A 14143-nucleotide genomic window follows, 5' to 3' on the forward strand; every position below is an offset into this window, starting at 1 on the left:
ACGAATAAAAGAAGAACAGCCATGATTCGGTACCAACCCTTGGCGCTAGTCATAATACTCATGCTCAATAAAAGAACCATCATCCGCTTTATTCGCAATCGGAAGTCAGGTTTTGCATAGAACGGTTTAAGCGATTTTTGGGAGTTCAGACTTCGGTACAGCTGATTCTCCATCACACACAACCTTCATTTTTTCCATCGTCCTTATGGCCTTGCATTTCATCGCCGATTAGACAAATCTTGGTGTTTTTGGGGGAGAGGCGTTCCAGAATGGATGAAGAGAGATGCTATGCTTGGTTTCTAAAATCGGTTGTCTCTGCATTTAGCCGGGCATATTCCCCTCTATTCATGTCAATGATCTCATTTCTGGTTTGTTAAAAAATGTTTATTCTTCTTTTTTTTATCTACTTGACACCCCTGGACTGACCCCGACCCTACCTCATCTACATATCCCTGTCTTACTCATCGTCCTTCTGTACATTCTATGCGATTCTCTCTCTCTATTTGGGTTTCACTTTTTATGTATGCAGCTCACGACTCAACGATTGGTATTCCTACTTTTGTCCATTAAGTTTATCTCCCTGTATGGGCTCTTCCTCAATACGTTCCAAGTCAAGCAGTAACCCTAAGGCACATCATATCGCATAGGAGGCCACAATCTCTGGTTTAACACCATGCAGCTCGATATTAATTGAATAAAGTTAGGGTTAAGGTAGGTTAGGTGGCGACATGTCCAACTTACTGGCCATTCATTGTTTTTTGTACCTTTAAAGAACTCAAAAAATTTATCAAGAGGAAGCTTCCAATCCCCAGGCACCTTCTCCGGGAATACCCTATTTGGATCATACTTTTTCGACGTACGGACTAGATGCTTCAAACACTTTCTCCCATTACCAGGATCCTGATAACTAAGCGGCATTAGCATAGTTGATACATCGATATGAATAAGAAGGGCCGTTCGTTGCTACGACAGCGTCTATGTTGTGCAGAGGGTCCATGTAGCGCGCGCGCTCCATCACGGGGGAGTATTCATCGCTTAACCAGTAAATTGAAAATCAGGCAAAGGGCGAGTTCTCTGTCCGGCTCACTATCTCGGGGAAATCCGAGACTGTTGTGAGATGCTGGTAATAACGCCGGTCCATCGAGGATAGTCAACGCAAGCATAATGTTTGAAATGTGGGCCTTTTGCATTTCGTTGCGGTAGCCTATCCAAACCTTTTCAGATCTGAGGGAGGATCGTTGGGCCGAAGCGGAAGATCGTGCAAGACCTACTTCGAGTAAAACATGTGGTTCATGCAAAATGGGTTACCGCTGGTGTCATCTGAGGATAAGTAGGCGAAACTCTGTTCAACTTCAGCACGAGCATCATGGATTGCCCGCTCCCTGAAATCTGTGTAGAGGCCCACCTGAGTCTGCTCAGTTGATGAGGGATAAGGAGGAGAGGGGTGAAAAGCGAGAGTCGCTTTGGAGCAAATGCTCCATGGTGGGCAGCCAGCGCATAGTTGCAAGCGTCGGGACTGGCGCAAAGTACCCGGTAGCTTTGAAGGAATAGCAAGTCTACCAAAAGCCAATACATGGTGGACATATCCCCTATATATTAGTGGGCCTAGCTGCGCGGTTAAGATGCTAGAGCGAGTCCACGGGGCCCCCGGGGACAACCTCAATATAGTTTATTCCCTGCCGGCCGTACATTATCATCACACAGCAATCCCCCTTGATACCAAGAATGTATAACATTCAGTAGAGCAGGTTAGAAATTTTGATCTACAGGATCGGATGGCACAGCTATACAGTCTTCCAGTATGCGAAAACCTCACTCAATTTGCTAGACTAAACGCTAATATAGTACAGGAAGCATGGGTCTCATGAATAACTCTGGTAGGTTTAAACCATGAACACCTCTTCCACAATGCGCCATGCCCGGGTAAAAAGCAAGAAAAACAAGTACTTCTACATATTCTCTTAGGCAGTTCAACAAGAGATAACCCAGCATCCGTGAACTAAATGGGGTGCCGTCAGGTGGCAGGGTCTATTTCGTCCAAGTACATCCCACTCCCTTTGAGGTTAACAAAAGTTGCCTTTGTTGAGTTCCCTTGGATCCGTGCCGTCTTCGCTTGAGTGGCACGATCTGTTTGGGCACGTTGCTCACGGGCTTTTGTATCCGCCTCTTGAGCAGCCTCGGCCTGGTCCTGATACAAGGCTTTGTAAATCCGATCTGTGCCATTCATAATTTCCTTTGCCATGAATTTGATAGCCTTTTCTGCCGCAGCTTCGGTTTTCACTGCGAGTGCTGTTTCCTCTTCCGCTCGCTGCCGCTTTATAGCACGGTCACGCTCCTGTTGCTCAGAGCCCTCTTTCCGTTTTTTGGCCTCGACAAGTCTCTGACGCTCTTCTTTAGCTGCGAGGTACTTCAGTGAGTGGCCCAGTTTTTGGTGAACTGTTGAACTGATGTCCAATGGTGGGCAGGAAAAGAAAAGCACACGACCTTGATCGTCACAATGAAACTGTTGGCGGACATCCTCAGGAATGGCGACATTTGCCGTGTCACTTAAATGAAACACTTCGACAGGCCGAGGAGCGTTGGAGTTGTACATAGCGGGAGGTCCTTGTACGCGGCCCACTTGATATGAAGTATATTGCGGGGCCTGAGGGGCAGCATATGAATGAGTTACCGCTCCTTGGTAGGCACCCAGCATAGGGCTTTGGGATACAAATCCACTAGACCGTCTCTGTTGTAGTGCTGGTTGGTAAACCTGAGAGGGCGTAGCCTGAGGTTGGTGATAGGGAACGGGAGGAACAGGAACAGGTGAGTGTTGCGCAATAGGCGCAACGGGAGACCGCACTGGAACAGGGCTTGCTGTGGCTATGAGAGCGGCTGGGCTGTTCACAACAGGTTGTGTGGGCGCTTGGCTCATCGAGGCTTGTCGAGAAACCGAGGGGATAGAGGCTTGAGGCATCGTGGGAGGCGGCGGTGATGGCGTTGGCTCCGGAGGAGGTGATTCCTAGAAGAAATTGTCAGATCAGAGTTTATTGGATGATTTGGCGAGGTGTAAGGCTCAAATTCACTTACATTTTCATCTCGCGGACGACAGTGAACTGCGCCTACCACCGGCGGCGCATTTTCTGCTCCCCAAGTTGGTTTTGGTAAATCGTCTGTTTCTTTGGCATCGCTCTTCAGCAAATGCTTTATTGGGCTAGGGATTTTCTTGATCTTGCGAGGCAAATCAAACAGATCCATCTCATAATCCTTTTCCCGCACTTCATCAGGGAGGCAGCTGGCCCAGGTTTTAATCTTGTTAAGCTTATGCTTCTCTTCGTTATATCGAGCCTCGCATACATAAACCTCTTTATCAGGGGGGAAGTCTCTGGGTCTTCCACGATTGTACCGCGTGAAGAACATGACGAAGCATCGGTCAACAATCTCTTCAACTCGATGATCTCGGTATTGTCCAGTTTTGACCACCTCATTAGGATAGAAGTGTTTCTCAAAATGGTGAATTGTCTGTTCCGGGCGGTAGTACCAGCACGCGTTTATCCATTTGGCGCCATCGGAATCCTGCCAGGTCCGGTAGATTTGCGCCACAACGGGCTTTGTCACATCGTTGGGGTTTTGGATGTGTACCCAATCGCCAACCTTCCACAGTTCGCCCTTGTGTAGAATCCCTTCTGGAAGAGGTAAGCGCCCGTCCTCCATTAGATATTCACTATCGGGTTTCTTCTTTTCAACATCTGCAAGCCTTTTTGCTTCCATTTGGAGGTCCACCGCATCCTTGTAGATCTGACTCTCCGACTGATTATAGGCCTTCGCGTTATTAAACATAACGTCCATATCCTTCATAAAATGGTCCACGGAATTGTACTTCTTCCTTTTCGACTTCCGCTTGATGATATCGATAGCAATTGGGTCTTTGATCTCGACATAGTAGTCCGGGTACACGCCTTTGTCAGGCAGACGCTCGAAGTGCCGAACTTTAATTTGATTTCCTGGCCCCTTAAGTTTCCGGATTCCCTTTAGGATAGCCTTGATCCTCGCTTCCATTGGAGTATCAACACGTGGAGGACGGCCTCGCTTTTTCCTCTGCTCGGGATCCGCAGACTTATTCCCGTCATCCTTTGTACTGTCTCGCTTGGACCCAGGACGAGGACCACGCTTCCTCCTCCTACGGCCTTCGTCGTCAGAGTCATCCTCATCCTCGTCATCTTCATCGTCCTCGTCCTCGTCTTCGTCTTCCTCGGGTAGCGGATCCGGTTCCGGAATTTCACCCAAGTCCGGGAATTCGGCCTCCTCAGCGGTAATTATACCTTCTTTGACTAATTTCTGAAATTCGGCAATGAAGGCATCCTTGACCACGAGTGAATCTTCGTATGCTTGGGAGTTGGGGCGGTTATAAGTTTGCGCATTATGCGAGATCTATACACGCAGATCGCGTCAGACGAATAGCGAAAATGGTGAAAAAAGGTGCTAGGCTGATTTCTTACCAGGGCACAATCTCGCACGAACTCAGAGATGCTCTTGTACTCCCGCTTGTTGATCTTCTGCTTTAGGATACTAAGAGCCATTGGCTCCTTGATAATATCGTAATAATCGGGGACATTGCGCTTGTTGACACTGCGATGGAAAAGTCTCGAGGGATCGTGGCCACTGCAATGCAAAAGACGCGCGTGAGCGTACGTCTTTATTTATCTGCGACGGGCTCAACACTGGAGAGCCGGCCTTGCCTGGTCTGTCGCGCAAGTTGTCTTGCAGGGAACTTACTCTTCTTCTCGGATGTCATAGATCGCGAGGACCACATCCATCACGTACTTCCATTGCTCGTCTGTGATGGTGCTGGGGACGCCATTGCCCTTGCCATCGCCCTCGATCGACTGGACAGGCTCCTCAGGAGTTGGTTGCGCTTGCGACGGTTCGGGGTTCTTCTGCATCGTGTTTGACCACCACGAGCATGTGGACAGCACCGCGGCTCAGAACAGATCCTTTAAAGATGCGGGGAATGTCTTGTCAATTGATCTCTTTCACTGGAGAGTATCTGAGCACCTCGAGGCGCGCAAAAGCAGCAGGTGAGAGGTTCTCTCAGCGAGTATGCTGACTAACATATACCAGCAGTCACAATTGATACCGTAACATAAGGTATTAAAGTAACATATGTCTTGGCGCTGTATGTGACTATACCCGTATTATTACATGCGCAATGTGCTGTTGATTAATAATCAAAGCCAGAAATTGACTGACTCGAGGTTTCAGTTAGTTAGTCAGTTGACTGCCTTTGGTACACCATAACTATTAATTAAGTAATGATCACTTACGGTGTATCATGGTACTTTAGAATTAAAAATATAGGGCACGGAGGAAACAATTAAATGCTCTGGAAGAAGATGTTTCTACTAAGTGGGGCTTGAACTCTGCGGACCATCAACTCTCAACACCAGTGTCTACGTAGTACTGATACATAGTGACACTGCGCACTCCATAAGTATCTACGACTCCTACAGTTTTTAGCAAAATTTACGCTTTAATTCTTCTTAGACCGTGCTCTCTGGGGTATACTACTCCATGTATGGCTGTTTAAATCATTATGTAGGATTATTGCGTTCAAAGCTCGCCAATTCTGCCCCCTTCCTTGGTATTGGGAACCGGAAGCCAGGCTAAGATATCGACGAAAGCGCCTATTTAAGCCTAGGAAAAAGCCCTGCCTGTGCTGGCCTTAAAGTGTGCTCTCTTAGATAGCCTTTACCAGTGATACTCGGTATGGTGTGTCGGAATGTGCTGTTTTTCCATTTCCTGGATGCTGGAATACATCAGAATAGGGGGCGAGCTCTAGCGGAAGGTGAAGGCGTGAGAGGAGTAGCTGGGGTATAATCTCCCTATGTACTAGAGACTATATGTATTGTGAAAACCCTATGTATATACTCCACAAAGCTTAGTGGGGTCAGTATGTGCTGAATGAATAGGCCGCCTGTTCTAATTTCTAAAGGAACATGCCAGAGTAATATCTATGAGCCATATTTTGCGCCGCTGTATTCCAGGGCAAAATCCTGTGGACGTTATATTAGCCCTAATTAGTATGAAGACATCTCTGCTTTAAAAGTGACATAAGGTACTTCATACACTTTCAATTTTTATGATTCTGTGAATATCCCTTCTACTATGGAACCACTGAGAAAATTCCTGCCAAATAAATTTCTCAACAGTGTCTTTAACCTATATTGTATTTATGATTTTTGTATTATACCGGCAGTAAATGCCTCTGGGTAGTGGGTGCATGGCCGTGCACCTAACTACCGAAATCAAGATTACTGTCCACGACCCAGCCCTAATTTGGTAGTTCATAGGCAGGCGACACTCGGAGGAAGTACCAACATGAGGTGATGGCGGCCGAACTGGAATTGTAGACGCGGCAGGAGGGTTAATCTATGATTTGGGCATTCCCCGCACTTCGGCATCGCCCATTGTCCACAACGTGGACCTTCCAAAGCTCGCCTTTGCATTTGTTTAGACGCCCATTAAACCCGATAAACCAGGGAGTGTCTAAGGGTCGACTAACTACCACAAGGATCAGAGCTAGGACTCTTTCGTTGTCGTCCTGGAATCTCGTACGTTCCTCCTTGCACCTTCTGCCCCACAAACTGACTCGCTCTGCGTCACTGGCATTCAGTGGGTCCGATAAGTATCGCTCGTCCTTCTTCCCTCCAGCGTTTTCCTGTCAGAATCGAAATATCTTCGAGAATGAGACTTCGGATACGTGGGCCATCCGGCCAATTCACTGTCACTTTATCAGAAGATGCAACTTTTGGGGACCTTCGGAACGAAATTGTTGACAAAACGGGATTGGTCACGTACGATGTGAAATATGGCTATCCGCCGAAGCCGTTGTCGCTCGACCGCACAGAAACATATCAGAAGCTTACCGAGCTTGGTGTTCAACTCGACCGGGAACAACTTATCATTGCTGCCAAAGATAGTTTTGAGACTGAGCCGCCCGCTGAAAAGCAGGATGTTTCCACTACTACTAGTAGTACTAGTACAGTTCGACCACCCTCTCCGAAATCCTCTTTATCACGCAAGCAAAACCCTGTTGCGGAAGATACACCTAAAGTCCCCTCGCTAGAGCATGACGGTATATTTGTTTTACGAGTGATGCCCGATGACAACTCGTGTCTATTCCGCGCAATAAGCACTGCGCTCCTACCAGGTGCGGACACTATGGTTGAACTCCGATCAACTGTGGCCGAAACAATTCAGAGTAACCCTGATGTATACTCGTCCGCGATCCTGGAACAACCGCGAGATGACTACTGTCGCTGGATTAAAGATGAGACTTCGTGGGGTGGGGCAATTGAAATGAGTATCTTGAGCAAGCATTTTGACATTGAGATCTGCTCGATCGACCTGGGGAATCTCCGTATAGACCGCTTCAATGAGGGCCAGAGCAGACGGTGTTTTCTGGTGTACTCGGGAATTCACTACGACACCATTGCACTGTCTCCTGGTGATAATGCCTCACCGGAGTTTGACACAACAGTGTTTGATGCATCAGATTCTGTGGTGCTGGAAAAAGCATTGGTTCTTTGTAGGATTCTGCAGGAAAGGAATTATTATACTGATGTGGCTGCATTCCGTCTCCATTGTAACACCTGCAGTGCTATACTGACAGGCGAAAAGGGTGCGAAAGAGCATACTTCACGAACTGGACACACGGATTTTAGCCAGGTGGCTTAAATGCAACCACCTAAAGCAATCCACTCTTTCATTGCCATCAGACCCAATGGGAATTCATCATAGAAATAAAGACCTTGTTTTCAAGCGTTGAGTACAGTTACCCTTGACCAGATGTCGAGGAAAGCTGATTATTATATGTAACTCAATAACAGTAAAGCATTTTCAGCTATCTGAAAATGGTCACGGCTGAACTAAAAACAAGTTCATATGAGGTATCTTTAATTTACATTATAGTTGCGTGATTCATACCATGTCCACCTCATCATCTTCTTCGTCATCGCCAGCTTTATCCCCGCCCTCTCTCCCACTATCTGCGCTGTCCTCCGGCCCTCCCCATTCAACATCGTGATCAATCGGATTAGTGAAAAACTCGTGTTGCATAGCTTCTTTAGCACCCAGTCGTTTGGACGGATCTAATTCCATCAATCCCGCTAAGAGGCGGGTAGCTTGCTTCTCACTCTCGGTTAGTTCCTCTACACAACTAGACCACTTCACAAGCTTCTCCCAACTGTATCCCTTTTCCCCAATGGTAGGAATGTTAGTCTCGAAGATCTGCCCGTGCATTGCTGCGGCAGTTTTCATGCGCCGGGTACCGAATATGCTTGCCATCTCTATCAATGCGTCGACATCGTCAGCTGAGTTGAAAAAAGGGAATCGGCGACCAAGTAAAGTTAGCAGAATGACACCAGCGGACCACATGTCGATTTTAGTTGTCTGCGACATGCACTTGAAGAGGACCTCAGGTGCACGAAACCCGCGAGTTCCCGCGCGATTCGCGCGTCTTGACGGCCGTGAGTCGCTTTTTGGATATCCTACGGCGAGGCCAGATGGTGAACAGTGGGAGTAGTGGTAGCTTTGCACGTATTTAGTGCGGCGCATGTAGCTCGCGCTCGTACATAGACAAGTGCCGGTGTATTCAGAGCCTTCGCGCTCAGCCAGACCAAAGTCGACTAAAACGCCTTCTCGCAGGTCCGGGTTGTACAGGAAGTTTGTTGGCTTGATGTCACGATGTAGTATATCGTGTTTATGGACCGAGTGCAATGCAGTGAATAATGATCGAAAGTAATGGCGCATATCCGCTACCATGAACGTCCTATATTGGAGCCGAAAGTCCGTGTGTGGGAAGAACGGTAAAACTGCAACAACTTGATCATGATGACGAAAAGCGGTTATCAAAGGGCAAACTGATCGGCACCCTCGGAGGTCATGTAGTAGTTCAAGTTCATTTTGAATACGAAGCGGGCTGCTCGTGACGTATATCTTCTTCAGCGCAACATATCGGGATTTCCGTCGCTGAACGCGCATCGAATTACAGTTTTCTCCTTCGACCCGTCGCCTTTTTGACGGGGGATCCATCAATTCATTGTTCTGTTCGTCTCGAAAAATATCCCAATCGTTTCTATAGTGGTCATACAATAGATCCTCGGCCTTGTATACGGTAGAGAAAGTACCTATCCAGTGGATCGCCGGGTTAGTTTAGAAATCAAGGTGTCCTGGGCATGCTGTATGGGAACTAAGATCAGCTGAAATCGTACCTTCACCGATTCTATTTACCAATCGAAAACGATCCGAAATTCCTGGAAAAGTATCTTCAAGCTTTTTCATGTCTTCCTTGACCACCTCATCGACCTCCTCCATATGCTCCTCCGCTTCTGGGTCAGGTTCCTGGGAAAGTTGCTCGACGCGGCGGTCGCTCCCAGTAGTGGCGACATTTTCCAGCGCGTGTTTTGATGGCTGTAACATAGACCCAGGGCGTTGGGAATCAGAAATACTCGCGGAGGCCGTCGCGTGGTGCATAGACATCGCCCGCCGAGGAGTGTAGCGAAGGGGGAAATAACAGGATTGGCACGGTGACACTCAATTATAATCAGCATGCACGGGAAAGGAGAGGGAACCAGCACGCCTTATGGATGGCAATTTGTAACGAGGGTATCTTGTGTGGCGCGTATACCCCGGCTTCGTCGTGCCGCACGGAAGACCTTGATAATAATTCCTCAAAGCAGCGTGCAAGATATCCAGATGTAGTATAGTGTTGTTTATTTTTTCCATGATGGGTACAGCCGTCAGCCAGCGAAAGCCGAAATTCTATCACGAATCTGTGAAATACGCAGTATTGGCCAATAGAACTCCCGACCTATACGAAGCATCGACCGAGTAATTGCCCTGTTATTGTGGTTTAATACGGTACGGTTGAAATATTCCGTATTGATATTACATCACCGCCCTCTCATGGTTGCTGGGAAAATCATGCTAGTACTGACTGGAAGGGGAAAAATACAAACAAAACAGGTTATCCGCCCGCAACAAGTTCGCATTTGATTTTCCGCTCTGCTACCCCGCGAACTGCGACTTACCTCGCAGCAAAACAACATACCCCTTCGTGGATAAACCCTCAACGCTCCCGTTGCTGTCTCCATCATGGAGGACAGGATCCAATTCGACATCAACGAGTCTCTCAAATATTACTTGAGCGACCCGGCCTCCGTGCCGACCCCCGACGCCCACTCCGAGCTGCTGGATTTTGAAACGGAACCAGAACAGTTATCCAGCACCATCGTCGACAATGTATTGAATCAGATCGTCGATGCAGTGGCTGAAAACCCTGAAAGCCTGGCCAGAGTATCGTCATTTGACTCGTTGCAGTTTCTTCTAAAGTGCGCCTTCACCCTTAACCCCGAGCCTTTTGCTGGCCCTTTTGGTCCCAATTCTGAACTTTTGAATGTTTACAGATATTCCACATTTATTCCGACAAAGTCCCTGAGCAAACTTCTCGACTTGATAGTATCCGGCCTATCAGTTGAGGCTGATATTATCCATGGCGATCTCGAATCTGATGAGCAGGACAGTATTCATCACCACAAAGAACTTCTGGAAATGTATGGCTTTATACTTCAATGGGCACTATCTGCGGTTGAGTTAAAAGCAGCCGAAAAGCCAGCAGAGCCCGTACCCGCGCGTCGGGGCCCCGGTAAGTCAGGGAGATCTAAAACCACGAAGGATAGCAACTGGGATGGTACTGCTCAAATTCAAGTGTCAATGGAAACCATGTGCAAAGTCATGAAGCTTAAGCTCAGCAAAATATTTTTAACAACTTCAGATCGCGACACGTTCATCAACCTCTTCACTCGCTCGATATATCTCATCTTAGAGAGCGAGCAGCGGGTGAAGAGTATGGCGATCCGGATGCACGCCTTTAAGGTCCTGTGCATCGCAGTAAAACACCATGGCCACGGATTCGGTACGCCCCTAGAGAAAGTTGGAAAATACTGCGAACTCTAAACCTGACTCTTGAACCAGGTGCCCAAACCTCCATCGTACAGAGTTTGACATACTTTGAGCATCTGTCAGAACCAATGGCAGAATTTTTACACATCCTTGCAGAGCAATACGACTACCCACAGCTCTCAGATGAGATTTTAAAGTATTCAGTTGTTGCACAGTTTTCACTATTCTATATGAGCTAATTGGTTGCCAGGGAACTCGGAAACAAGGAATTCAATTCAAATGATACCAGAGGACCGAAGTCGGTTTCTGCGTTCATCGTCAAACTTTCGGAGCTAGCCCCAAGGCTGATTATAAAACAAATGACCCTATTAGCGAAACAACTTGATAGCGAGGTAATATACGTTCTGGGCCTCCCAGTGAAGGAGCGGTCTAACCATTTTACAGTCATATACCCTGCGGTGCGCGGTCGTTGAGGTGTGCGGAAACCTCATAGCCGACCTCAGCAAACAGGAAGAGCGGACCAACAATTCCAAAACCCAAATTAACGCTTTCTTCGATGTTCTGGAAGAGCGTTTTCTAGACATAAACCCCTACTGCCGTTGCCGAGCCATCCAGGTTTATATGAGAATCTGCGATTTGGAACAGAAGTTCCCGAAACGTCGACAGGCAGCAGCAGAGCTTGCAGCCAGGAGCCTTGAGGACAAAAGTAGCAATGTGCGACGAAATGCGATCAAACTGCTCGCAAAGTTGGTCTCGTCTCATCCTTTCAGTGTTATGCACGGCGGGCAGCTCTCGTTGAAGGAATGGGCGGAGCGCCTCGACACTGTAGATGCTGAACTCAATGCATTGAGGCCCCCAGAGACACCAGGATTCGACGCCGAAGATGTCTCCCATATCGATAGTGAACTATTAGACGATGCAACGCAATTACCCGACGATTCACCGTCGAAGGCACCGCGTATGACAGAAGAGGAAAGGGTTGCAGCGATGAAGAAAGCCGCCGAACAAGCAGCCACTTCAGAATTGCTTGCGCGGCTGCAGCTAACCAGGAAATACTACAACGAAGCAATCCGCTTTATCGAAGTCCTCCACACGGGTTCTAGCGTCGTGTCTCAGCTTTTATCATCGAGAAACAAGAGCGAGGCAATAGAGGCCATGGATTTTTTTGTGATGCTGGATGCATACAAAGTTGAGACTGCTCGCTCTGGAATTCGACGAATGCTGAGACTTATTTGGACCAAAGGCAACAGTGATGAGGGTAAAGGAGTCCAAACCCACCTGATTGACTGTTACAAAGGTCTCTTCTTTGAGGCGCCGGACTCATTTGGTCCGAACGATGCAGCAAACTATATCGCTCGGAACATGATCAGTCTGACATTTGGTGCCACACCTGCTGAACTTACATGCCTCGAACAACTTCTGAGCACTATGATGAAGGCCGATCATATACCTGAAGCCGTCATCGCTAAACTTTGGCAAGTTTATGGCGTTCAGAAGAAGGAAATTTCAAGAACACAGCGTCGTGGAGCCATCATTGTTTTAGGCATGATTGCCCTGGCTGATCCTGAGGTTGTTATCAAAGAGATTGAGATAATGCTCCGAATCGGTCTTGGAAGCTTTGGAAGATCCGACCTCATTCTTGCCAAGTATACGTGCATTGCGCTCAGGCGAATGGTACCAGGCCGCCAAGCCAAATCTAAAGAATCCAGCATCTCTAAGCTTACAAACGACCATGCTGTGTTGGTCAAACTCGCGGCCATAGTTGAGACCGTCTCGGACAGTAAAGAGTGGTACGGTGTCGCTGAGCAAGCTATCAGTGCCATATACGCTTTATCCAAACATCCGGACGTTCTTTGTTCTGATATTGTTAAACGAAAGACAAAATCTGTTTTCCAGCCACAGATCCAATGCCCGTATTCAAATGGCTCCGGGAATGAAGAAGAACAACGCCCTGGGACAGCCTCAACCGAGAAGTCTGTTTCAGGACAGAAGACCTCTTCGGCCGCCTTGTCTCAACTTCTCTTTGTCGTCGGCCATATTGCAATCAAGCAGATTGTTCATCTGGAGCTATGTGAACTGGACTTCAAGCGTCGGAAGGCTGAACAGGAGAAAAATAAGCCTCTCACTGCGAATCAGAACAACGACGAAGCCATCGAAAATGACGAGCTAGACCTTATCGGTGGTACGACTGAGGACGACTTCACAGAAGCAATGGCCCACGTCCGTGAACGGGAATTGTTGTATGGCGAGAACTCACTACTGTCGAACTTCGGGCCTTTGGTTGCAGAGATCTGTGCAAACAACAACACCTACTCTGATCGCAACCTTCAAGCCGCAGCAACCATATGCATGGCCAAATTAATGTGTGTATCCGCTGAATACTGTGAGAAGAACCTTCCCCTTCTTATCACCATTATGGAACGCTCTGAGGACCCCATTGTACGAAGTAATGCAGTAATTGCCCTTGGTGACATGGCTGTGTGCTTCAATCATCTGATTGACGAGAATACGGACTTCTTATACCGTCGACTCAACGATGATGATGCTTCTGTCAAACGCACTTGTTTGATGACCCTCACTTTCCTGATCCTAGCTGGTCAGGTTAAGGTTAAGGGTCAGTTGGGCGAGATGGCGAAATGCTTGGAAGATGATGACAAGAGGATCGCCGATTTATCCCGCATGTTCTTCACTGAGCTTGCAGGAAAGGACAATGCTGTCTACAACCACTTTGTTGATATGTTCAGTCTCCTCAGCGCAGAGCGCAATCTAGAAGAAGGGTCTCTTAGGCGTATCGTCAAGTTCTTGATTGGCTTTATCGAGAAGGTGAGTTTATCCCGAACGCGGGTAAATTATTCAAACCTTCAGCGGTTTGTACTAACAGGGTTTGATATACAGGAGAAACATGCCCGCCAATTAGCGGAAAAGCTCGCCGCTCGACTACCAAGATGTGAGACCGAGCGGCAGTGGAACGATGTCGCCTACGCACTATCCCTTCTTCCTCACAAGAACGAAGATATCGCTAAGACGGTGGCCGGGGGATTCAATAAGATTGTCAACACGGCCCCGGCCCCGGCCATTGCAACTGCGTAGACCACCCGTCTTGATGATATGTTCGCACAATTTGTAAATGATTGAATGGTTTGCCTCCCCTAGAATTTGGGGCCTATATAGGGGTTAACATGGATGGCGTAGTACTGGGTTG

General features: G+C 47.8%; 5 protein-coding genes across 5 annotated transcripts; 2 read left to right on the plus strand and 3 right to left on the minus strand.

Annotated features, from left to right (window-relative positions):
• Window positions 1–851: 851 nt before the first annotated feature.
• ASPVEDRAFT_40493 (uncharacterized protein) lies at window positions 852–1204 on the minus strand. Its single transcript, XM_040812165.1, has one exon. The coding sequence runs from the start codon at window positions 1188–1190 to the stop codon at window positions 1029–1031; it is 162 nt and encodes a 53-aa protein (XP_040666736.1). The 5' UTR covers window positions 1191–1204; the 3' UTR covers window positions 852–1028.
• Window positions 1205–1766: 562 nt separating this feature from the next.
• On the minus strand, window positions 1767–5084 carry ASPVEDRAFT_40494 (putative RSC complex subunit (RSC1)). Its single transcript, XM_040812166.1, has 4 exons — window positions 4756–5084; window positions 4479–4641; window positions 3070–4410; window positions 1767–3001 (listed from the first exon to the last, which is right to left on the minus strand). Exons 1-4 carry the CDS (start codon window positions 4920–4922, stop codon window positions 2015–2017), a joined length of 2658 nt encoding a protein of 885 aa, XP_040666737.1. The 5' UTR covers window positions 4923–5084; the 3' UTR covers window positions 1767–2014.
• A 1639-nt stretch (window positions 5085–6723) lies between these two features.
• On the plus strand, window positions 6724–7716 carry ASPVEDRAFT_27678 (ubiquitin-specific protease OTU1; the record flags this gene model as incomplete). Its single annotated transcript, XM_040810036.1, has 1 exon — window positions 6724–7716. One exon carries the CDS (start codon window positions 6724–6726, stop codon window positions 7714–7716), a length of 993 nt encoding a protein of 330 aa, XP_040666738.1.
• Window positions 7717–7959: 243 nt separating this feature from the next.
• Window positions 7960–9519, minus strand: ASPVEDRAFT_82528 (serine/threonine protein kinase CDC7; the record flags this gene model as incomplete). The annotated part of the gene is made up of 2 exons (XM_040817210.1): window positions 7960–9167; window positions 9252–9519. The coding sequence occupies 2 exons, from the start codon at window positions 9517–9519 to the stop codon at window positions 7960–7962; spliced, it is 1476 nt and encodes a 491-aa protein (XP_040666739.1).
• Window positions 9520–10134: 615 nt separating this feature from the next.
• ASPVEDRAFT_127833 (condensin subunit YCS4) lies at window positions 10135–14031 on the plus strand (the record flags this gene model as incomplete). The annotated part of the gene is made up of 6 exons (XM_040806496.1): window positions 10135–10370; window positions 10446–10954; window positions 11014–11137; window positions 11192–11333; window positions 11386–13764; window positions 13837–14031. The coding sequence occupies 6 exons, from the start codon at window positions 10135–10137 to the stop codon at window positions 14029–14031; spliced, it is 3585 nt and encodes a 1194-aa protein (XP_040666740.1).
• Window positions 14032–14143: the final 112 nt, after the last annotated feature.

The sequence above is a fragment of the Aspergillus versicolor genome (assembly GCF_001890125.1).
Source record: "Aspergillus versicolor CBS 583.65 unplaced genomic scaffold ASPVEscaffold_3, whole genome shotgun sequence".
In the NCBI taxonomy this organism is placed as follows: Eukaryota; Fungi; Ascomycota; class Eurotiomycetes; order Eurotiales; family Aspergillaceae; genus Aspergillus; species Aspergillus versicolor.